We start from the raw sequence: 27,673 nt of genomic DNA on the forward strand, positions 1-27,673 counted from the left end.
TAAAAAAAAAAAAAAAAACATCAAACAAGTAAAAAAAATTTTTTTTAATATTATGGGGGGGGGGGGCTATAGTCTATTTAAAAAAACAATTTCTCCTTCAAGAACGATCATAAAATGTGCTTTCAATCGATATTTATTCAATAAGGGACCAGTTTTCCTACCTAGCGAAAGGGGACGAGTTTTCCCGAGACGAGTTTTCCGGAGACGAGTTTTCCCGAGACGAGTTTTCCCGGGACGAGTTTTCCGGGCACCCAGCCATTCTTAATGTAGAGAGGGGAATGTTAACTATTCTGTACTTTCATCCAATAATTTAATAGGCAAAAGATAGGATAAAAATTGAATTTAACTTCAAAATTTTACCCAAAAATATCGCAGAAGTTTTCTTTGATATTTTTTACAAGTTGCCCCAGCGTAGTATTATCACCTCTAACCTCTCCATGATAAGAACGGCTTTCTGAAAAAAAAAAAAACAACCTAGAAAGCCGTTCTTAACATGGAGAAATCGGGGGGAAGGGGTTCATTCCGAAAATCGTTCTTAAAATCGGGAGGTTGGGGTGTTTATACTACGCTGGGGTATGTCGTAAAAATAACCTTTCTGTTTTTACTGTGCCGCACTGCCGCACTGCCGCAGCGCACTGGCAGTGCCGCACTTTAATAAATAAAAAAACTTGGGAAATTGAAACACTCGCCCAAAGTTATATTTACTGACGAAGTTTAATATCAGGAATAGACTCTGACCAAAGACCAAAGACCGTATGCTGTTACCCTCTCTCTCTCTCTCTCTCTCTCTCCTTTCCCCTCTCTCTTTCTCTCTCTCTCTCTCTCTCTCTCTCTCTCTCTCTGGCTTCACCGTGCCCCTGCTACTAAGTTTATATATATATATATATTATTTTTTTAACTTCTTATAACTTTTTAAATTTCCGGGTGCTAACCTTTCTCTCTTTCTCTCTCAACGACGCACACACCCACATACACACACACTTGCATAAACACACACACACACGCCCACGTTCACTCTTCAAACTAAACAAATTTAACTCAGCACACACACTCACATAAACACATACACACACACACACTCGCATAAAGACACCAACACACACAAACACAAAGTATTACTCTGTGTGTGCGTGCGTGCGTGCGCGCATATCACGCCACATTCACTCTTCAACTAAACAAGTTTAAATCAACCAATGAAAAGGCAGCTAGGTAACACAAACTCCATAAAAGGTAAAAAGGTTGTAACGTCTACTGCGAATTGTTCGATTTTTCCCGGAAAAAGTTAACGGTTTTCACGCCGATGGTGAAATATAAAAAGAGCCCGAAAACGGGCTGTAAATTCAGTTTGGACCCTGGCAGCGAGATGAGTTCCGTAAGAATAGATGACCAGCCAGTCGACCCAGCTAAGCCGCCGCCCTGCCGCTCCTCTGTCTACTTCTCTGATGTCAAAAAAAATAAGGTTATTTCTTCTCATTTCAAAGTAGATGACGCATTTATTTCAGTTGTGTAAACTGCACAAGTGTTCAATGAACGTTGTTAGTATGAGCACAGTTCATAAACACGTCGAATTTCTTTTCAAATTTCGACACGTGTAGTTTACACGATTTTAACGTTTAACGTCTTTTTATATTTTATTATACTGTTAGAAAGCCAGCCAACAAATATTACCGTGACAATTGTGCAGTTTATAGACCGTGCTGTTCTTGAAAAAAATATTTTTAATTTTAATCTAAATTAACGTCTTTTTTTTAATTTGTTAGGTGAAAGCATACATATAATATTATTTAAGGGTGGTCCAAAAACTGTACAATCACAGTGACAATTGTGCAGTTTATAAACCGTGCTTTTGCTGGAAAAAATATTTTTAATTTAAATCTAAAATTAACGTATTTTAATTTAATTTGTTAGATGAAAGCATACATATAATATTATTTAAGGGCGGTCAATAAACTATAGAATTACCGTGACAATTGTGCAGTTTATAAACCGTGCTGTTCTTGGAAAAAATATTTAAAATTTAAATCTAAATTAACGTCTTTTTTTTAAAATTTGTTAGATGAAAGCATACATATAATATTATTTAAGGGTGGTCAATAAACTATAGAATTACCGTGACAATTGTGCAGTTTATAAACCGTGCTGTTCTTGGAAAAAAATATTAAAATTTAAATCTAAATTAACGTCTTTTTTTTAATTTGTTAGATGAAAGCATACATATAATATATAAGGGCGGTCAATAAACTATAGAATTACCGTGACAATTGTGCAGTTTATAAACCGTGCTTTTGCTGGAAAAAATATTAAAATTTAAATCTAAATTAACGTCTTTTTTTTTATTTGTTAGGTGAAAGCATACATATAATATTATTTAAGGGCGGTCAATAAACTATAGAATTACCGTGACAATTGTGCAGTTTATAAACCGTGCTTTTGCTGGAAAAAATATTAAAATTTAAATCTAAATTAACGTCTTTTTTTTTAATTTGTTAGGTGAAAGCATACATATAATATTATTTAAGGGCGGTCAATAAACTATAGAATTACCGTGACAATTGTGCAGTTTATATACCGTGCTGTTCTTGGAAAAAAATATTAAAATTTAAATCTAAATTAACGTCTTTTTTTTAAATTTGTTAGATGAAAGCATACATATAATATTATTTAAGGGTGGTCAATAGACTATAGAATTACCGTGACAATTGTGCAGTTTATAAACCGTGCTGTTCTTGGAAAAAATATTTTAAATTTAAATCTAAATTAACGTCTTTTTATTTAATTTGTTAGATTTTCATCTAACAAATTAAATAATGTATATAATATTATTTAAGGGCGGTCCATAAACTGTAGAATTACCGTGACAATTGTGCAGTTTATAAACCGTTCTTTTATTGGATAAAATACTGGATGTGTATTTTCCCCCCTAAAGTCCAACCCTATCCTCACCGTGGTAGGGGGGTGTAACGTTGTAGTTTAACAGCTACACGGCTAAATGGGCTCTGGCAAAAAAAAAAAAAAAAAAAAAAAATCCAGAAAATGTCGGCATTAGTTTGTTGCGTCCGTCATCTGGTCGTCTTTTTATACGCTTGCATGTGGCGAGCAAAAAGGCGTGATGGGGGCAGGCTGAAAGGAGAACAATACCCGAAAGATGTAAACCGAACGCAAGAGAAAAATGGGCCTCCCTGCAAGGCCCCGTGTTCTCCCCAGCCTGCTCCCAGTTTCCCCGACTTTGCATGCAACTGGTTTTGAGCTTTTGGAAAGCTCTTTTCTCAGTGTCGGGGTGTTGACTCCACTTCCAAGTTAACAAATAGCTGCAAGTCTGGGTACGGTCCGATTGGTTCCGAAGCTCTTCCGCTGTGAGGTGCGCTTTCGAATCTCCCGAAGGGGGCTACCCTCTAAGCAGGCGACACGTGCTCGTGTTACTATGTAATGCAGGCTTGCCTCGACTCGACTAAGGACGACTAGAGTTCGACTAGATTGTGTGCTCACAAGCCGCTTTAAGGCCGCTTTTATTATTCCTACTGTCTAGGAACTCCGAAACGGTATGGTAGTGCAATTATATATGACCGTCCTCCAATACGAAATGGTAGTGCAATTATATATGACGGTCCTCCGATATGATAGTAGGAATGCCAGTTTTGTGAGCGATCATCGCCATCTTATGAACACAAACTAGTGGTCTCTTTACGAATCCTGTTGGGTAGAGAGAACACCTCTGTTTTCTGCTCCGCCTGTTATTCTGAGTAGAAACCGCTTTTTAGGAGATGTTCGCAGCAAAGCTTGTTTTTATATAGTGCCCCTCCTTTCGGGAGTTCATCACCTCGCTCGCTGCCCAGACGAGAGCTTTCTCCGGTGGAACCTCTTTTTTTTTTTTCTTTTTTTTATTTTACTTTCCAGTTTAATGGCGAACGAACAGTCACCAGCAAGTGGTCTGCACCGACAGGAAGATGAGTATAGTATCACCCTTTCTTCTTTTTATTTCGATTTCAGTCTTTGTGATTTGATAATTTAATTTAACTGTTTCCATTGTTCCAGCTTTCACACAGCAGTAGATTATCAACACTATAAATATCATCTCTTTTTTATAGATTGGAACAAGCAATGAAACCTAGCAGCATCACCGTTCCTGTCTGCCACATGTCTTGTGCACTTTGAATCAAGTATTTCTTTCTTTGCGTTCAAGCACATCGGGGTACAATCAAACTGCGTATGATGTATGTCTATCTGTTTCTTCCAACATTAGCATCTCGAAGTCTTGGCAGCAATCATTGTCATAGAAGTAGAGTAAGTATTCTTTTTCTTTCCTTCTGTGTGTATATTTTTGTAATTTCAGGTACTCCCCTTGATCATGGTGGAATTCTACTATCAGCTATTGTTAGAATTATGTGCATTGGAAAAAACAACTGAATCCAGCAGCATCACCTATCCTAGCTGCCACATGTTTCCTGTAGTTACAGAAGTCCTCAAGTAAGTGTTTCTTTCTTTGTGTACATGCACATCTGGGTACAATCAAATTCTAAACTATTAGCTTTATTTAAATGAATGCAGTTCTGCTTGTATTTCTTCTCATCAGCTAACTTATGCAACTACAAAAAAAATAAAAAAGTAGTACATGGGTGTTTGATTATAGCCAGAAAGTTAAATATATCATTAAAAAAAAGTTTTTAAATTATTAAAAGAAAGAAGTTTTTAAATTATTAAAAGGAAAAAAATCATCACAGTAAAAATTATATATATGTAACAAAGAACACAAACAAACCTGAAATTGCCATGAGTTTCAGCAAGAAGCAGAAAAGAGAAAAAGTGGAGATAACACCTGGGAAGTAACAGGTAAGAATTTTCTTTATTTCTTATCTCAACTAGCACATAGATTTTTTTCAAATATACATTAAAAACAATTACCCAAGTCAAACAATTGATGGAAAAACTAAGCATTAAAGTTCAATTAAGCATAAAAAAAATAAATTCTAATAATTATGTAATCTATATACAAATTGTCTCCCTTGAATATATATATATATATATATATATATATACATATTCAAGGGAGACCATTGGTATATAGATCACATAATAATTAGAAGTTATTTTTTTAACTGAAATATATATATATTCAAGGGAGACAATTTGTATATATATCATATAATTATTTGAAGTTATTTTTTAATTCAAATATATATATATATATATATATATATATATTTATTTATTTCAATTAAAATAATAACTTCTAATAATTGTTATCTATATTCACATAGTCTTCCTTGAATATATATATATATATATATTCAAGGGAGACAATTTGTATAAAGATCACATAATTATTAGAATTATTTTTTTTAATTGAAATAAATAAATATATATATTCAAGGGAGACAATTTGTATATAGATCAGATAATTATTAGAATTATTTTTTTTAATTGAAATAAATATATTTATATATATATATATATATATATATATATATATATATATATATAATATATATATATTATACTAGCATGGGTTACTGGCGTAGCCCCGGTGTTTAGCGGTGTATGCTGCCCCCCTCCCCAACCAAAAAAAAAAGCAGAGAAACGGTTAATTTTTTAAAACTTGACCCCTATTATGAACCCTTAAAATTTATTGTTTTGGGCTCCAATGGAGATATTAAGTTAGATTCATGTCCAAGGAAACTATATGTAAAATTTCAAGTGTTTAGACCCATAATTGTCGGAGGAGATTTGTAGGGTTCTAAAAGGCCAAATCATTGAAGTTTGACCCCTCAATCGCCAAATTTCTGTCCAAGTACCAATCACATAGATTTTCCAAAATCTCAGTACCCTTTTTATCAAAATTTGGAATATGTAGACTAAAATTGACAGAAATGTACACACAGACAGACATATTCAATTCTATAGATAGATAGATAGATAGATAAATAATGAGAGACAGAAAGATAAATATATACAATGATTAATGAATTAGTAGAGATAGTTGTTAAATTTTTGGAAATATGTATGGCAATTTGATGGTAAGACTTAGAGCTAACTGTAAATATTTAAAATATACACACAGAAATTCAAATGACAGGACTTATATGTAGAGTGCTCAATACATCAGTAGAGCAAGGTAATAAGTTAAAAAAATGTATACGTCAATTTAGATAACCACAATATTTTTGGTATTCTTGTGTGAATATGACATAATGTAATATAAATTTTAATAATTTTATTCTAAATGTTATGATTCTCAATGAAAAATCTAAAATGTCAATATATATATATATATATATATATACATATATATATATTTCAATAAAAAGAATAACTTCTAATAATTATGTCATCTATATAACAATTGTCTCCCTTGAACATATATAGATTATATATATATAAAATATATATATTTATATATATATATATATATATATATATATATTAAAAAAAAATAACTTCTAATAATTATGTGATCTATATTAAAATTGTCTCCCTTGAATATATATATATATATATATATATATATTTATTTCAATAAAAAAATAAGGTCTAATAATTATGTGATCTATTTACAAATTGTCCCCCTGTAATATATATATATATATATATATATATATTTCAACTAAAAAATAACTTCTAATAATTATGTGATCTATATACAAATTGTCTCCCTTTTTTCAGCACTATTTAAAGTGTAATTATTAAGTACAAATCTACATAAAATGTCTTTATTGCTCTATGTCTAATTGAGCACTCTTATATAACTCTAGTTAAATTTTAATGTTTATTTTCCTGTAGTAAAATAAACGTTTTATAATATCAGCTCTGTCTAGTTTTGAACACTATTTAAAGGGTATTTATTAAGTACAAACCTAAATAAAATGTCTTTATTGCTCTATGTCTCATTGAGCACTCTTATATAACTAGTTGAATCTTAATGTTTATTTACCTGTAATAAAAGAAAATACATATAAAATTTGAATATATATATATATATTTCAATTAAAAAAAATACTTTTAATAATTATGTGATATATATACAAATTGTCTCCCTTGAATATATATATAGATTATATATATATTTATTTCAATAAAAAAAAAACTTCTAATAATTAGGTGATCTATGTATTAATTGTCTCCCTTGAATATATATATATATTATATATATATATATATATATAAATATATATTTTATATATATATATATTTATATATATATATATTTCAATAAAAAAAAATAACTTCTAATAATTATGTGATCTATATACAAATTGTCTCCCTTGAACATATATACATAGATTATATATATATATAAAATATATATATATATTATATATATATTTATATATATATATTTATTAAAAAAAATAACTTCTAATAATTATGTGATCTATATATAAATTGTCTCCCTTGAATATATATATATACATATATATATTATATATATATATTTATATATATATATATATATATATATGTATATATTTATTTCAATAAAAAAATAAGGTCTAATAATTATGTGATCTATTTAAATAATTGTCTCCCTTGAATATATATATATATATATATATATATATATATATATTTCAATTAAAAAAATTACTTCTAATAATTATGTGATCTATATACAAATTGTCTCCCTTTTTCTTAGCACTATATAAAGTGTAATTATTAAGTACAAATCTAAATAAAATGTCTTTATTGCTCTATGTCTAATTGAGCACCCCTGTTTAACTCTAGTTTAATCTTAATGTTTACTTATCCTGTAATAAAATAAACGTTTTATAATATCAGCTCTGTCTAGTTTTGAACACTATTTAAAGTGTATTTATTAAGTACAAATCTAAATAAAATGTCTTTATTGCTCTACGTCTAATTGAGCACTCTTATATAACTCTAGTTAAATCTTAATGTTTATTTTTCCTGTAATAAAATAAACGTTTTATAATATCAGCTGTGTCTAGTTTTGAACACTATTTAAAGTGTATTTATTAAGTACAAACCTAAATGAATTGTCTTTATTGCTCTAGGACTCATTGAGCACTCTTATATGACTCTGGTAAATTCTATATATTTATTTATCCTGTAATAAAATTACATAAATAAAAATTGAATATATATATATATATATATATATATATATATATATATATATATTTCAGTAAAAAAAGAAATTCTAATAATTATCTGATCTATATACAAATGTTCTCCCTTGCATATATATATATATATATATATATACACATATATTTACTTATTTCAATAAAAAAAATAACTTCTGATAATTATATGATCTATATACAAATTGTCTCCCTTTTTTTAGCACTATTTAAAGTGTAATTATTAAATAAAAATCTAAATAAAATGTCTTTATTGCTCTATGTCTTATTGAGCACTCTTATATAACTCTGGTTAAATCTTAATGTTTTCTTATCCTGTAATAAAATAAATGTTTTATAATATTAGCTCTGTCTAGTTTTTAATACTATTTAAAGTGTAATTATTAAGTACAAATCTAAATAAAATGTCTTTATTGCTCTATGTCTAATTGAGCACTCTTATATAACTCTAGTTTAATCTTAATGTTTACTTATCCTGTAATAAAATAAACGTTTTATAATATCAGCTCTGTCTAGTTTTGAGCACTATTTTAAAGTGTTATTATTAAGTAAAAATCTAAATAACATGACTTTATTGCTCTATGTCTCATTGATTGAATTGAAATAAATATATATATATATATATATATATATATATATTTCAATTAATAAAAATAACTTCTAATTATTATATGATCTATATCAAATTGTCTCCCTTGAATATATATATATATATATATATATATATGTTTATTTATTTCAATAAAAAAAACTTCTAATAATTATGTGATCTATATACAAATTGTCTCCCTTGAATATATATATATATATAGATTATATATATATATATATATATATATGTATTTCAATTAAAAAAATAACTTCTAATAATTATGTGATTTATATATTTACCAATGATTCTTGCATGTGCTCCATAGTTTTATATAGCTGTGTAGTAAATTTAAAAATTGCTTTGTTTAATTATACAAGACGATTTTACTTTAAGAGTGCTCAATTCATTTATAGAGCTTTGTAGTAAGAGTTGGAAACATTTTGGCAATTATTTTAGACAAATCTACTTCCAGAGTGCTCAATATATTAGTAGAGCTAAATAAAACATTTGAGAAACAGATATGGCATTTCAACTGCATAAATTTATTTTGACAGAGTTCAATACATTAGTAGAGCTAAATATAGACTTTCAAAAAACATGTATGGCAATTCAGCTACACGAATATACTTAAGAGTGCTCAATACATTAGTAGACGAAAGAATAAAATTCAGAAAACATGAAGAGCTCTGCAGTATGTTTTGAAAACCTAAATGTCAATATGTAAGTATAGATATACTGTAAGTGTTTAATATATATATATATATATATATATATATATATATATATATATATATATATATGACAAGTATTTAAAACAAGTTTCTTATTTAAGTGCCTAATATATTTGAGAGCTCTATGGTAACTTTATAAAACATATTTCAAAATTATGTTAGATAAATTGTCTTTGAGAGTGCTCATTTCTAAGTAGACCTCTGTAGAAAATTTTTGAGACATGTTCAGCAATTTAAGTTCATATGAGTTAATAAATAGAGCTATATAGTGACTTCTGCAAACTTATATGGCACTTATCCTAGACGAGTTAACTCTTGTAGCTGTGCAATACGTAAGTAGAGTTCTGCATTAGTTTTGGGGTATGGTTCTCACTTTATTAGGGCAATAACTTGGACACATTATACTATGGACAAATCCATTGAGGACAACCAAAGGTAACCTGTTTTTTTCCACTTTGCTGAATAAGACTCATCCGTCTTGGTTCACTCTTGGGACATTAAAACAAAAAAGATGAAGAATTAAAAAAAGAATTCAAAAATGTAAATGTCTTTGCAACTCATTCATTTTCACTTTCATAACACAAAAACATCTGTAAAAACTTGATAAAAGAATGCACAAACAATAAAATACAACTTTGCTGTCTTGGAATCTGAAATCAGTAGAAACTTCCCCTACTGAAATTCCTGCACACCTCAAAAAAAAAAAAAAGAAAGAAAAAAGAATCCTTCCCAATGCAATACTTTTCAAGCAATTACAGTGTCAGACTTGGTACTGCAATGACTCTGTAAACTGAAAAAATATACATAATCAAAAATGTTAAGCAAAATTGATTCATGTTAACACCTCTCCCAACACCACAGATTAACTACAAAAATACTTGATAAAGCAAGACACAATTACAAATGTGTATGAAAAAAATAAAAATAAAAAAAATAAAAAAAATCAACCAAGCAATGGCTCATGATTTCCTGGTGTTTGATGGAATGTGAGTAGGCATACAGCCTGGATAATTTTCCAAGGTAAGTGATGATATTCATCATTATTGTCTTTTTGGATTAGTTCAGATATATCTCATAACTATAATTGTTTTATGTATATATTTATATGTCTAGATGTTATGTGTGCTATTTGCATGTTCCCTATAGAAAAAAAGCTACATAAAATCTACAAGTGTATTCTGATGTAAAATTAACCAGTAAAAACAATGCTTGTGTTCCTGATACACCAACTATTTCTTATTAGCATATAAGTTGAATCATGAAATGTATCTCCCTTGCCTGCCTCTCTTTATACCTCTGTATTTATCTAGATCTGTCTATCTCCCTTTTCTTATTCTTTATCCCTATTCCCCGTCTTGCTATCCCAGGTAACAGTAGGCGTCGATGAGGCACATCCAGACGCCAACCTACACGGTGCAGAGAAAGGACAGAAAAAAAACTAAGTCCCGATGTGCGTAGCAGATTAGAAGGCATTTTGCTACGCCTACATGCACCCAACATGGCAGTAGGCGTCGATCGGGCACTTCCAGACACTTACTTACACTGTTTTGAACTTATAAATTTCAATTGAATACTACTTGACATGTGTTGGTCTAGTAGCTCCTCATTTACCTATACCTACGTCCACCCCTGTTTGGACTTAGAAATTTTCAATTGAATACACGTTGACTTGCCTTGTTCTGTAAGATTCTCATCTACATATACCTACATCCCCTCTTGTTTGGACTTAGAAATTTTTCGATTGAATACACGTTGAGAAGGCATGGTCTATAGGATTCTCACCTATCTATACCTACATCCCCTCTTGTTTGGACTTAGAATTTTTCAATTGAATACAATCTGAGAAGGCTTGGTCTATAGGATTGTCACCTATCTATACCTACATCCCCTCTTGTTTGGACTTAGAATTTTTTCAATTGAATACAATGTGAGAAGGCTTGGTCTATAGGATTGTCACCTATCTATACCTACATCCCCTCTTGTTTGGACTTAGAAATTTTTCAATTGAATACAATCTGAGAAGGCTTGGTCTATAGGATTGTAACCTATCTATACCTACATCCCCTCTTGTTTGGACTTAGAATTTTTTCAATTGAATACACGTTGAGAAGGAATGGTCTATAGGATTCTCACCTATCTATACCTACATCCCCTCTTGTTTGGACTTAGAATTTTTCAATTGAATACAATCTGAGAAGGCTTGGTCTATAGGATTCTCACCTATCTATACCTACATCCCCTCTTGTTTGGACTTAGAATTTTTCAATTGAATACACGTTGAGAATGCTTGGTCTATAGGATTCTTACCTATCTATACCTACATCCCCTCTTGTTTGGACTTAGAATTTTTCAATTGAATACACGTTGAGAATGCTTGGTCTATAGGATTCTCACCTATCTATACCTACATCCCCTCTTGTTCGGACTTGGAATTTTTCAATTGAATACACGTTGAGAAGGCTTGGTCTATAGGATTGTCACCTATCTATACCTACATCCCCTCTTGTTTGGACTTAGAAATTTTTCAATTGAATACAATCTGAGAAGGCTTGGTCTATAGGATTGTCACCTATCTATACCTACATCCCCTCTTGTTTGGACTTAGAATTTTTCAATTGAATACACGTTGAGAAGGCTTGGTCTATAGGATTCTCACCTATCTATACCTACATCCCCTCTTGTTTGGACTTAGAATTTTTCAATTGAATACACGTTGAGAAGGCTTGGTCTATAGGATTCTCACCTATCTATATCTACATCCCCTCTTGTTTGGACTTAGAAATTTTCAATTGAATAGAATCTGAGAAGGCTTGGTCTATAGGATTGTCACCTATCTATACCTACATCCCCTCTTGTTTGGACTTAGAATTTTTCAATTGAATACACGTTGAGAAGGCTTGGTCTATAGGATTCTCACCGATCTATACCTACATCCCCTCTTGTTTGGACTTAGAATTTTTCAATTGAATACACGTTGAGAAGGCTTGGTCTATAGGATTCTCACCTATCTATACCTACATCCCCTCTTGTTTGGACTTAGAAATTTTTCAATTGAATAGAATCTGAGAATGCTTGGTCTATAGGATTCTCACCTATCTATACCTACATCCCCTCTTGTTTGGACTTAGAATTTTTCAATTGAATACACGTTGAGAATGCTTGGTCTATAGGATTCTCACCTATCTATACCTACATCCCCTCTTGTTCGGACTTGGAATTTTTCAATTGAATACACGTTGAGAAGGCTTGGTCTATAGGATTGTCACCTATCTATACCTACATCCCCTCTTGTTTGGACTTAGAAATTTTTCAATTGAATACAATCTGAGAAGGCTTGGTCTATAGGATTGTCACCTATCTATACCTACATCCCCTCTTGTTTGGACTTCGAATTTTTCAATTGAATACACGTTGAGAAGGCTTGGTCTATAGGATTCTCACCTATCTATACCTACATCCCCTCTTGTTTGGACTTAGAATTTTTCAATTGAATACACGTTGAGAAGGCTTGGTCTATAGGATTCTCACCTATCTATACCTACATCCCCTCTTGTTTGGACTAAGAAATTTTCAATTGAATAGAATCTGAGAAGGCTTGGTCTATAGGATTGTAACCTATCTATACCTACATCCCCTCTTGTTTGGACTTAGAACTTTTCAATTGAATACACGTTGAGAAGGCTTGGTCTATAGGATTCTCACCTATCTATACCTACATCCCCTCTTGTTCGGACTTGGCATTCTTCAATTGAATACACGTTGAGAAGGCTTGGTCTATAGGATTGTCACCTATCTATACCTACATCCCCTCTTGTTTGGACTAAGAAATTTTCAATTGAATAGAATCTGAGAAGGCTTGGTCTATAGGATTGTCACCTATCTATACCTACGTCCCCTCTTGTTTGGACTTAGAATTTTTCAATTGAATACACGTTGAGAAGGCTTGGTCTATAGGATTCTCACCTATCTATACCTACATCCCCTCTTGTTTGGACTTAGAATTTTTCAATTGAATACACGTTGAGAAGGCTTGGTCTATAGGATTCTCACCTATCTATACCTACATCCCCTCTTGTTTGGACTTAGAAATTTTTCAATTGAATAGAATCTGAGAATGCTTGGTCTATAGGATTCTCACCTATCTATACCTACATCCCCTCTTGTTTGTCTTCGAATTTTTCAATTGAATACACGTTGAGAAGGCTTTGTCTATAGGATTCTCACCGATCTATACCTACATCCCCTCTTGTTTGGACTTAGAATTTTTCAATTGAATACACGTTTAGAATGCTTGGTCTATAGGATTCTTACCTATCTATACCTACATCCCCTCTTGTTTGGACTTAGAATTTTTCAATTGAATACAATCTTAGAAGGCTTTGACTATAGGATTCTCACCTATCTATACCTACATCCCCCATTGTTTGGACTTAGAAATTTTTCAATTGAATACACGTTGAGAAGGCTTGGTCTGTAGGATTGTCACCTATCTATACCTACATCCCCTCTTGTTTGGACTTAGAATTTTTCAATTGAATACAATCTGAGAAGGCTTGGTCTATAGGATTCTTACCTATCTATACCTACATCACCTCATGTTTGGACTTAGAAATTTTCAATTGAATAGAATCTGAGAAGGCTTGGTCTATAGGATTCTCACCTATCTATACTTACATCCCCTCTTGTTTGGACTTAGAAATTTTTCAATTGAATACAATCTGAGAAGGGTTGGTCTATAGGATTCTCACCTATCTATACCTACATCCCCTCTTGTTTGGACTTAGAATTTTTCAATTGAATACAATCTGAGAAGGCTTGGTCTATAGGATTCTCACCTATCTATACCTACATCCCCTCTTGTTTGGACTTAGAAATTTTTCAATTGAATACAATCTGAGAAGGGTTGGTCTATAGGATTGTCACCTATCTATACCTACATCCCCTCTTGTTTGGACTTAGAAATTTTTCAATTGAATACAATCTGAGAAGGCTTGGTCTATAGGATTGTCACCTATCTATACCTACATCCCCTCTTGTTTGGACTTAGAATTTTTCAATTAAATACACGTTGAGAAGGCTTGGTCTATAGGATTCTCACCGATCTATACCTACATCCCCTCTTGTTTGGACTTAGAATTTTTCAATTGAATACACGTTGAGAAGGCTTGGTCTATAGGATTCTCACCTATCTATACCTACATCCCCTCTTGTTTGGACTTAGAAATTTTTCAATTGAATACAATCTGAGAATGCTTGGTCTATAGGATACTCACCTATCTATACCTACATCACCTCTTGTTTGGACTTAGAAATTTTTCAATTGAATAGAATCTGAGAAGGCTTGGTCTATAGGATTCTCACCTATATATACTTACATCCCCTCTTGTTTGGACTAAGAAATTTTTCAATTGAATACAATCTGAGAAGGCTTGGTCTATAGGATTCTCACCTCTTGTTTGGACTTAGAATTTTTCAATTGAATACAATCTGAGAAGGCTTGGTCTATAGGATTCTCACCTATCTATACCTACATCCCCTCTTGTTTGGACTTAGAATTTTCAATTGAATACAATCTGAGAAGGCTTGGTCTATAGGATTCTTACCTATCTATACCTACATCACCTCTTGTTTGGACTTAGAAATTTTCAATTGAATAGAATCTGAGAAGGCTTGGTCTATAGGATTCTCACCTATATATACTTACATCCCCTCTTGTTTGGACTAAGAAATTTTTCAATTGAATACAATCTGAGAAGGCTTGGTCTATAGGATTCTCACCTCTTGTTTGGACTTAGAATTTTTCAATTGAATACAATCTGAGAAGGCTTGATCTATAGGATTCTCACCTATCTATACCTACATCCCCTCTTGTTTGGACTTAGAAATTTTAAATTGAATAGAATCTGAGAAGGCTTGGTCTATAGGATTCTCACCTATCTATACCTACATCCCCTCTTGTTTGGACTTCGAATTTTTCAATTGAATACACGTTGAGAAGGCTTGGTCTATAGGATTCTCACCTATCTATACCTACATCCCCTCTTGTTTGGACTTCGAATTTTTCAATTAAATACACGTTGAGAAGGCTTGGTCTATAGGATTGTCACCTATCTATACCTACATCCCCTCTTGTTTACACTTAGAAATTTTTCAATTGAATACAATCTGAGAAGGCTTGGTCTATAGGATTGTCACCTATCTATACCTACATCCCCTCTTGTTTGGACTTCGAATTTTTCAATTGAATACACGTTGAGAAGGCTTGGTCTATAGGATTCTCACCTATCTATACCTACATCCCCTCTTGTTTGGACTTAGAATTTTTCAATTGAATACACGTTGAGAAGGCTTGGTCTATAGGATTCTCACCTATCTATACCTACATCCCCTCTTGTTTGGACTTCGAATTTTTCAATTGAATAGAATCTGAGAAGGCTTGGTCTATAGGATTGTCACCTATCTATACCTACATCCCCTCTTGTTTGGACTTAGAATTTTTCAATTAAATACACGTTGAGAAGGCTTGGTCTATAGGATTCTCACCGATCTATACCTACATCCCCTCTTGTTTGGACTTAGAATTTTTCAATTGAATACACGTTGAGAAGGCTTGGTCTATAGGATTCTCACCTATCTATACCTACATCCCCTCTTGTTTGGACTTAGAAATTTTTCAATTGAATACAATCTGAGAATGCTTGGTCTATAGGATTCTCACCTATCTATACCTACATCACCTCTTGTTTGGACTTAGAAATTTTTCAATTGAATACAATCTGAGAAGGCTTGGTCTATAGGATTGTCACCTATCTATACCTACATCCCCTCTTGTTTGGACTTCGAATTTTTCAATTGAATACACGTTGAGAAGGCTTGGTCTATAGGATTCTCACCTATCTATACCTACATCCCCTCTTGTTTGGACTTAGAATTTTTCAATTGAATACACGTTGAGAAGGCTTGGTCTATAGGATTCTCACCTATCTATACCTACATCCCCTCTTGTTTGGACTTCGAATTTTTCAATTGAATAGAATCTGAGAAGGCTTGGTCTATAGGATTGTCACCTATCTATACCTACATCCCCTCTTGTTTGGACTTAGAATTTTTCAATTAAATACACGTTGAGAAGGCTTGGTCTATAGGATTCTCACCGATCTATACCTACATCCCCTCTTGTTTGGACTTAGAATTTTTCAATTGAATACACGTTGAGAAGGCTTGGTCTATAGGATTCTCACCTATCTATACCTACATCCCCTCTTGTTTGGACTTAGAAATTTTTCAATTGAATACAATCTGAGAATGCTTGGTCTATAGGATTCTCACCTATCTATACCTACATCACCTCTTGTTTGGACTTAGAAATTTTTCAATTGAATACAATCTGAGAAGGCTTGGTCTATAGGATTGTCACCTATCTATACCTACATCCCCTCTTGTTTGGACTTAGAATTTTTCAATTGAATACAATCTGAGAAGGCTTGGTCTATAGGATTCTTACCTATCTATACGTACATCACCTCTTGTTTGGACTTGGAAATTTTTCAATTGAATACAATCTGAGAAGGCTTGGTCTATAGGATTCTCACCTATCTATACCTACATCCCCTCTTGTTTGGACTTAGAAATTTTAAATTGAATAGAATCTGAGAAGGCTTGGTCTATAGGATTCTCACCTATCTATACCTACATCCCCTCTTGTTTGGACTTCGAATTTTTCAATTGAATACACGTTGAGAAGGCTTGGTCTATAGGATTCTCACCTATCTATACCTACATCCCCTCTTGTTTGGACTTAGAATTTTTCAATTGAATACACGTTGAGAAGGCTTGGTCTATAGGATTCTCACCTATCTATACCTACATCCCCTCTTGTTTGGACTTCGAATTTTTCAATAAAATACACGTTGAGAAGGCTTGGTCTATAGGATTCTCACCTATCTATACCTACATCCCCTCTTGTTTGGACTTAGAAATTTTTCAATTGAATACAATCTGAGAAGGCTTGGTCTATAGGATTGTCACCTATCTATACCTACATCCCCTCTTGTTAGACTTCGAATTTTTCAATTGAATACACGTTGAGAAGGCTTGGTCTATAGGATTCTCACCTATCTATACCTACATCCCCTCTTGTTTGGACTTAGAATTTTTCAATTGAATACACGTTGAGAAGGCTTGGTCTATAGGATTCTCACCTATCTATACCTACATCCCCTCTTGTTTGGACTTAGAATTTTTCAATTGAATAGAATCTGAGAAGGCTTGGTCTATAGGATTGTCACCTATCTATACCTACATCCCCTCTTGTTTTGACTTAGAATTTTTCAATTAAATACACGTTGAGAAGGCTTGGTCTATAGGATTCTCACCGATCTATACCTACATCCCCTCTTGTTTGGACTTAGAATTTTTCAATTGAATACACGTTGAGAAGGCTTGGTCTATAGGATTCTCACCTATCTATACCTACATCCCCTCTTGTTTGGACTTAGAAATTTTTCAATTGAATACAATCTGAGAATGCTTGGTCTATAGGATTCTCACCTATCTATACCTACATCACCTCTTGTTTTGACTTAGAAATTTTTCAATTGAATACAATCTGAGAAGGCTTGGTCTATAGGATTGTCACCTATCTATACCTACATCCCCTCTTGTTTGGACTTAGAATTTTTCAATTGAATACAATCTGAGAAGGCTTGGTCTATAGGATTCTTACCTATCTATACCTACATCACCTCTTGTTTGGACTTAGAAATTTTCAATTGAATAGAATCTGAGAAGGCTTGGTCTATAGGATTCTCACCTATCTATACTTACATCCCCTCTTGTTTGGACTAAGAAATTTTTCAATTGAATACAATCTGAGAAGGCTTGGTCTATAGGATTCTCACCTCTTGTTTGGACTTAGAATTTTTCAATTGAATAGAATCTGAGAAGGCTTGGTCTATAGGATTCTCACTTATCTATACCTACATCCCCTCTTGTTTGGACTTAGAAATTTTTCAATTGAATAAAATCTGAGAAGGCTTTGTCTTATAGGATTGTCACCTATCTATACCTACATCCCCTCTTGTTTGGACTTCGAATTTTTCAATTGAATACACGTTGAGAAGGCTTGGTCTATAGGATTCTCACCTATCTATACCTACATCCCCTCTTGTTTGGACTTGGAAATTTTTCAATTGAATACAATCTGAGAAGGCTTGGTCTATAGGATTGTCACCTATCTATACCTACATCCCCTCTTGTTTGGACTTAGAAATTTTTTAATTGAATACAATCTGAGAATGCTTGGTCTATAGGATTGTCACCTATCTATACCTACATCCCCTCTTGTTTGGACTTAGAATTTTTCAATTGAATACAATCTGAGAAGGGTTGGTCTATAGGATTCTTACCTATCTATACCTACATCACCTCTTGTTTGGACTTAGAAATTTTCAATTGAATAGAATCTGAGAAGGCTTGGTCTATAGGATTCTCACCTATCTATACTTACATCCGCTCTTGTTTGGACTTAGAAATTTTTCAATTGAATAGAATCTGAGAAGGCTTGGTCTATAGGATTGTCACCTATCTATACCTACATCCCCTCTTGTTTGGACTTAGAATTTTTCAATTGAATACACGTTGAGAAGGCTTGGTCTATAGGATTCTCACCGATCTATACCTACATCCCCTCTTGTTTGGTCTTAGAATTTTTCAATTGAATACACGTTGAGAAGGCTTGGTCTATAGGATTCTCACCTATCTATACCTACATCCCCTCTTGTTTGGACTTAGAAATTTTTCAATTGAATACAATCTGAGAATGCTTGGTCTATAGGATTCTCACCTATCTATACCTACATCCCCTCTTGTTTGGACTTAGAAATTTTTCAATTGAATACAATCTGAGAAGGCTTGGTCTATAGGATTGTCACCTATCTATACCTACATCCCCTCTTGTTTGGACTTAGAATTTTTCAATTGAATACAATCTGAGAAGGCTTGGTCTATAGGATTCTTACCTATCTATACCTACATCACCTCTTGTTTGGACTTAGAAATTTTCAATTGAATAGAATCTGAGAAGGCTTGGTCTATAGGATTCTCACCTATCTATACTTACATCCCCTCTTGTTTGGACTAAGAAATTTTTCAATTGAATACAATCTGAGAAGGCTTGGTCTATAGGATTCTCACCTATCTATACCTACATCCCCTCTTGTTTGGACTTAGAATTTTTCAATTGAATACAATCTGAGAAGGGTTGGTCTATAGGATTGTCACCTATCTATACCTACATCCCCTCTTGTTTGGACTTAGAAATTTTTTAATTGAATACAATCTGAGAAGGCTTGGTCTATAGGATTCTTACCTATCTATACCTACATCACCTCTTGTTTGGACTTAGAAATTTTCAATTGAATAGAATCTGAGAAGGCTTGGTCTATAGGATTCTCACCTATCTATACTTACATCCCCTCTTGTTTGGACTTAGAAATTTTTCAATTGAATACAATCTGAGAAGGCTTGGTCTATAGGATTCTCACCTATCTATACCTACATCCCCTCTTGTTTGGACTTAGAATTTTTCAATTGAATACAATCTGAGAAGGCTTGGTCTATAGGATTCTCACCTATCTATACCTACATCCCCTCTTGTTTGGACTTAGAAATTTTTCAATTGAATACAATCTGAGAAGGGTTGGTCTATAGGATTGTCACCTATCTATACCTACATCCCCTCTTGTTTGGACTAAGAAATTTTTCAATTGAATACAATCTGAGAAGGGTTGGTCTATAGGATTGTCACCTATTTATACCTACATCCCCTCTTGTTTGGACTTAGAATTTTTCAATTGAATACAATCTGAGAAGGCTTGGTCTATAGGATTCTCACCTATCTATACCTACATCCCCTCTTGTTTGGACTTAGAAATTTTTCAATTGAATACAATCTGAGAAGGCTTGGTCTATAGGATTGTCACCTATCTATACCTACATCCCCTCTTGTTTGGACTTAGAAATTTTTAATTGAATACAATCTGAGAAGGCTTGGTGACTGACTTGATCTCTGACTAAAATAAGAAACTATAATATGGAGAAATGTCCTTTGTTTATGACGTCAGAAGTGTGTTTTTCAAACGTGACCAATTTCATGTGGCTTTACATGTTTGTCCAACACACTTTTGACAAACAAAAGGATCCTCAATTCTAATCTAACTAATTTTAAACAATATAATTTAATTTGCATTGTTCATTCTTTTACTGACATATTTAATATTCTGGTTTCTGAAAGAATTAACAATAGACTTAATTTCTAACATTCCATTTCTTAACTTTGCCTACAGGGTTCGATTCTAATCTCATTTTTCTTATCCAATATTCTTCTTATTTACATGTACTAAAAATCTATCTACATATAAAAGTGAGAATGTGTGTGTGTGTGCGTGTATGTGTATGTGTGTGTTTGTGTGTGTGTGTGTGTTTATGTGTGTGTGTTTGTGTTTTTGTATGTGTATGTATGTGTGTGTTTGTGTGTGTGTGTGTGAGGACAACTCTAAACCTATATACTCAATGAATTTTTCTGTTTTTAATAAATAAGAATTCTGCACGAATTAAAATTTAATATTTATGGGCATTTTACAACCGGGCAATGCCGGGTGATTTGCTAATAATAATAAAAAGGAAAGGAAACAGTAATATATACGCAAGTTTCATTGCATAAAAAAAGTGGCGACGGCTTAAACTTAATAATAACTGATAATAAATATATTTTTTGTTTGTTTTCTTATATTTTAAGAAAGTAATTCCCCACACCATGGTTTCCACCAGCCGTTGCCTTGTACCTTTACTCTATTACAACGTCATCCATATACACCAGACTGCGCTTTTAGTGACTTGTGAAGCTTTTCGGGGAGACGAATCGATTCTGCAAAGTGGTATGTATAATTTCCTTATTTATTCTAAAAATGTACATAATTTTTAATCTTCCGTCTCTACTATTTACCTAGTATTTTATCTGTTATGCCATGGATCTGTGCAAATTTCCGAGTTTAACAGTTAAAAAAGAACATAACCGTTTCTTTAGCACTTGCACTCATACTACAAATGTTATCTTTCTTTCAAAACAAATTATTATTATTTCCAACCAACAATATATTTTCAGACGGGCCACAATGTGTTGAATTCTACTAGTGCCTAATAAATTGTGATGAATTAATAACAAGAATTGCCATAGTATAGCATCTTTATTAGACATAAAATTACTTGATGTAATGGGCGGTAGCCATAGTATATATTAATGAGAGAGTAAAAACTCCATCACCTTTCTCTTAAGAAAAAATAAATATTTATCCTAATCGAATACTGAAAGCGATTAATGCGATTAAAATTAAACATTTCTTTATCATAATCATCATCATCATCAACGGCATCATCATCACATACAATGAAACAGGTGATTATTGTTGACATTGGTTTCCCCGATATTTTACTCGTCAGAATTCTTTCTAGAAAGACATTCAGTACCTGAAGGTTGCCAACATCTGAAATGAAAGTGATTTTGTGAAACGAATCAGATTCGAACTTGAAACACCCAGGTCGTCAGTCTGTGCCGTTCACCTCTTGACCACCATCACGTGATTTGATAGAATGTCACCCCTCTTCTTTGTTAAAGCAGGTGCTGATTCTTTTTTTTTCAGGCAGATTTCAATCTAACCAAACGTATACTATGGATGCTGGCAAAAAACAACCCTCCATACTTTAAGATGGGAGGAGGATTGTTTGATACAGTTACATAAATGTTATATTAATGCTGTGTGTTATGTTCGGATCGTCGGGGCAACAAAAGAATTGAACCATAAAACTGTGTTGAGCATTTTTTACAATTAAAACTGTAAATTTAATTTTTTATAATTAAAACTGTGTTGAGCATTATTTTAGAATTAAAACTGTGTTCAGCATTTTTTTACAATTTAAACTTTGTTGAGCATTTTTTTACAATTAAAACTGTGTTGAGCATTTTTTTACAATTAAAACTGTGTTGCGCATTTTTTACAATTAAAACTGTGTTGAGCTTTTTTTGGAATTAAACCTATGTTAAGCATTTTTTATAATCAAAACTGTGTTGAGCATTTTTTTAGAATTAAAACTATGTTGAGCAATTTTTACAATTAAAATTGTGTTGAGCATTTTTTACAATTAAAACGGTGTTAAGCATTTTTTAGAATTAAAACTGTGTTGAGCATTTTTTTAGAATTAAAACTGTGTTGAGCAGCTTTTACAATTAAAACTGTGTTAAGCATTTTTTTCAATTAAAACTGTGTTGAGCATTTTTACAATTGATCTGACTGCAAGACGACACATTCGAACAAAACAAAGATGGCCACAGGTAATGAAGTTGGTATGACAATTTTCACCGCCCACTAAAAGAGTGATTGCGTGATGAATAGTGACTCAAAGGTTGAGCAATCTCTAACTACATTGGTAGCTAGGAGAATACAAGACAACCTGTGGGAAATCTATGATAAGCAGATCAGTTGCCCTACTCAGGCTTGATAGACGTCTTATAGCAGCCAATCTTCAAATAAATTGTAAGACTACCTCCTATGATAATATCTAACAAAAAATCGTCTAAAAAAAGGAAACTAAGCCCCTTCTATAAACAACAAATTCTATATAGTTATTAGATTTCTTAAGCAATCAAAAACACACAAAAGTTATAATCTGTTAACTTAAAATGATTGCTTTAAGCTAAATTGATGGCTGAATATGGTTAAATGTTTATTAATTTTTTGCATTAAATATTAATCCCTAATAATTAATTTGTGCTCAGTCTTGTTTTAAATACTAATCCGTATTAATTCCTAACTGTGAATCGAATGGATACCATAATACTTAGTTCACTGCACCCTATCATAACAAATATTCATAAAAAATTTCAGTTAAATCAACTTAGTAGTTTTTAATAAAACCTTGAACGTAAATGTGATGTTGTGGTGCCTAATAACTATTAATCCTAACTCTGCATCAACCAGATACCATGACACTTAGTTCATTGCACATTATCATAAGAAAATTCCATACAAAATTACAGCCAGATCGGCCCAGTAGTTTTTGAGAAAAAGTAGAACGGACAGACAGCAGACTAAGAGAAATATAATATAGCGTTGTATGGCATATGCAACAGTTTAAATGTAATGTAAACCAACATCTTTTGTTTTTTGGTATCCCTCACAATAGCCGTGAATAATAATAATACTAATAATACTAATACTACTAATAATGATAATAATAATGAAAATGTCAATGATCATGCGTAGTAGTTATAATAATAATAATAATAATAATAATAATAATAACAAAAGTAAAACCACTAATAATCATAACAATCTTAGTATTAATAGTAACAAATTTAGTAATAATAATAATGATAAAAAAAGCGGTAATAAAAATGGCAATGAAATAATAAATAACAATCATAAAGATACTAATATATATACGCCCCGTTTATATATATATATATATATATATATATATATATATATATATATATATATATATATATATAGTAATTTATAAAATATATATGGCGATTAAGCTACACTGAATATTCTGCGTTTCATCCAACTATAGGATTCGTCAGGCTTATATATGCCCCGTTATATATATATATATATATATATATATATATATATATATATGTGTGTGTGTGTGTGTGTGTTTGTGTGTTTTCTTTTTTATTCTCTTTCCCTTTCTGTATATATATATGCATATATATATATTTATATATATATATGCATATATATATATATATATATATATATATATATATATATATATATATATATATATATATGATAAATTCCACAGGGCGAAACTCAAGTCTTGGACTTCCGGTTCTTTGACTGTCATGGCTCTTGTGGGCTTCGACGTTGTTTGGCTGTGGAATTTATTATATACAATCTCTTACATTCTGAAAATCATATATATATATATATATATATATATATATATATATATATATATATATTCTTTACTTTTTATTATTATTTGATTCAATATATAATTTCAGCTGAGTCAATAACTAAATTGAAGATTGAAAAATTTGCATCGTGCGTTTACAAAATTGCAACACCTTGTACGGCAATCGAATACAATATTGAATGCTTCAATGACGGGGTAAGTACACCGACTTTCTTTAGTTTAAAGGACAAAATCGCCACCACTACCACTACCACCACCACCAACAACAACAACAACACGCCCGCTATACATGGCTTTCATTGATTAACATTTAATCTAATCTATTTCTGTCCAGGTATTTATTTATCCCTCTTTCTCTCAATTCCAATTTTTATCATTTTCTATTATGTATCGCTTGGCTTTCCCCTGTGCACTGGATCTACTGACACAAACCCTCTCAGCCATTCTTTAAACGTGACCAAACCATCAAAGTCTCCTTATACTGTCCATGTACATGAGCATCCCAGATTAACTAAAATTAAATTAAAACCAGAACAGTTTTGCACTGCTTTTATTTCTCCTCACGAAGAAAGAAATCAAGAAATGATCCCACTAAACCTTATGCCTAGAATCCCAATTCCAATTTTGATCAATAGCAATTACGTGATTTTGATTCTAGTTTGCAGCGCCTCATCATAACAAATTTCCATACAAAATTTCAGACAAATCGCTTCAGTAGTTTCCGAGAAAAGAAGGAATGGACAGACAGACAAACTTTTAGACTTTTAGCCCGTAAAAAATGGGCAAAAGTTATAGGTTGTTAGCTTAGAATTAATGTTTTATGTCAAATGGATGGTTGAATATGATCAAACTTGCGCTCATTTTAACAATCTTTTTTAATCTGCATCAAACGGATGCCATGTTGATGCTTAGTTAACAAAGGTTCATACAAAATTTCAGCCAGATCGGCTCAGTAGTTTCCAAGGAAACTTCTAGGGTATATATGATATGTTGGCGTCTAATTTCTATTAATCCGCAAATTTGCAATGAACAAACTACCAGGCGGGCAGTTCTAGAAAAGAAGCTTTGTTCATGGAATCTGCGTTTAGATTTAGGCACAGGTAGACAATAGGGGAAATTGTTTATAGTGGTTGTAGCTAGTAGAGTGTTTTAGGGGGAGTTTAAAGGGTGGAAGGCATAGATTGGAGTATTTTTGGTATAGTTTTCCTCTTTTTTAAAATGATTTTCTAACACTTTATAGGGCGTTCATATTATCACAAAAGAAACTTTTTATTTATTGTTATTATATTTCGTTTGTTATTATTTCAGTTATTTAGATGTTTTCTAAAATGGTATTTTTCATTTTTGTTTTTTGTGTTTTAGAAGCCAATGGATCCAAAAACAGAGTATAACCACTGCGGACATGGCCATGCAGCCCATTACCATGTGGATTTAAAAAATATGGCTTATGATAGTATACTAACCTGCAACGTTACAGTTAAAAATCATAGTTATGAACTCAAAGAAGTCATTTCCTGCCACAGTATGTTGTACTTTCTTGTCAACTAATTACTTTGTTCATTCATTTCCTTGTGTAACATGATCGGGCAGTCTATAGATACTTGCTTTCTGACCTAAAATAGACCAAATATTAATTTTTTTTTATTTATGCACTTATGTTACTGAAAACTGCTGGGTCCTTCAGCCTCACGTTTCGGAACTCTCTTTTGAAGGGGACTTTTCTTTTCTACCACCGGTTTTCTGCTTTGAGCAAAAGCACAACCGCTTATTTGTCTGAGTTTGGTTTTTTATCTCTCTGAAGTCTCGGGAATTCTTGCGGTTAGTCTTGCTTTTTTCTAAATAAAACCAACTACTACTACTACTACTACTACTACTACTACTACTTCTTTTTCTTCTTTCCTCTCCTCTTCCTTCTTCTTCTTCTTCTTCTTCTTCTTCTTCTTCTTCTTCTTCTTCTTCTTCTTCTTCTTCTTCTTGTAGACCCCCCCCGCATATCGACAGCAGACGGAGCAGACTTTCTGTCTTTTAGAGAATTACTACTTACAGTTACCGTGCTGAAATAATATCATTATTATTGTGAAAGCCATTCTTAACATGGGAAAGGGAGAGTGTTTGTAACTATTGTGTACTTCTACCTAACAATTAATTAATAACAAGTGAAACATGCATGGTCCCCCGTGAGTGCGCAATGAACGAGGCATAAAAAAATGACTAAGTTCAGCATTTGTCCCCTGCCCCCATTTAGCCTCCAAAGTCCCCAGGGGACGTCAAATCCTGGTGAAAATGAACAAACGGTGCAGTTTTAGGCCTTAACATATGTAAATTTGAGTTCTACAACATGCAGAAAAAAGAAAAAAATGACTAAGTCCATCATTTGCATTAAAAGTCCTCAAGGCCTTAACATATTTAAATTTGAGTTTAGCACCATGCAAAACTGCTAAATAGACATACACAGAAAATTTTGGATAAATATGGTAAAATAGTCCCCAAAAATGGAGTGTTTTTATTAGCCCTAAAAGCGGCCCTGTGGCACACCCAAGAGTTATCGCGAAGTATAGACAAACCAAATTATATAGAAACCAGTTAGCTACAACTTTTCAGAAAGTTTGATAAAAATCCAAAGCATCAATTTTTTTTCAATAAGCACAAACGTGTTAATTTTAGCCATTTTAACCTGAAACGCACCCCTAGAAGGGGAGCAACTAGAGTTTTCCCGGAAAATCCATTCTGCTACTTTTTACTCATATCATGTTTAATGTTTGCGCAAAATTTCAAAAAATTCCAGACGTAGTTATTGAGAAAAGTGCGGACAGACAAACGGGCGAACGGACAAGGGTGTATTTACAGGTCCACCCTCCAATTGTCGGGGGACCAATAAAATAAAATATTGTGAAACTTGAATTTAACTTGAAAATACTATTTAAAAATAGCACGTCAACTTAAATGCACAAGTGAAAATGTATTATTTGTTACTAAAGTTATGGTTTTCAATAGTAAAAAAAAACCAAAAATGAATTAAAACAAAGCATCGTAATTTGTAACAATTAAAAAAGAAAAATTAATTTTTCAGGAACATTACGAAAAAGCCCTTAAAGTCCGATAAGTTTGATATAACATGAAGAAAAATTAATTTCTCGAACTATCAATATTATCATTGAATCAAGCATTGTTTATTTAATATATTTTCACACAAAAAATTATAATTGCAAAAAATGTTTCTACTTTTTTTTTTAGATTACATGTTTTACATCATTTTTATATGTAAGATTCTA

At 32.3% G+C, this 27,673-nt stretch overlaps 1 protein-coding gene across 3 annotated transcripts in view; it reads left to right on the forward strand.

Moving 5' to 3' along the window:
* Positions 1-1,285: 1,285 nt before the first annotated feature.
* Positions 1,286-27,673, forward strand: part of LOC145248976 (uncharacterized) — a 54,499-nt gene continuing 28,111 nt past the window's right edge. Inside the window, exons 1-4 of one of the 3 annotated variants that reach the window (XM_080110790.1) lie at positions 1,286-1,459; positions 21,217-21,355; positions 24,490-24,596; positions 25,764-25,923. In XM_080110790.1, the coding sequence (XP_079966916.1) occupies positions 1,301-1,459; positions 21,217-21,355; positions 24,490-24,596; positions 25,764-25,923 (565 nt within the window). In that variant the 5' untranslated portion in view covers positions 1,286-1,300. Of the gene's footprint in view, positions 1,460-9,516; positions 10,440-21,216; positions 21,356-24,489; positions 24,597-25,763; positions 25,924-27,673 lie in introns of those variants that run through there. The other 2 variants (XM_080110791.1, XM_080110792.1) reach the window with 2 other exon arrangements.

The sequence above is a fragment of the Euprymna scolopes genome, chromosome 27 (genome assembly GCF_053919585.1).
Source record: "Euprymna scolopes isolate OS-2025 chromosome 27, ASM5391958v1, whole genome shotgun sequence".
Classification (NCBI taxonomy): domain Eukaryota; kingdom Metazoa; phylum Mollusca; class Cephalopoda; order Sepiida; family Sepiolidae; genus Euprymna; species Euprymna scolopes.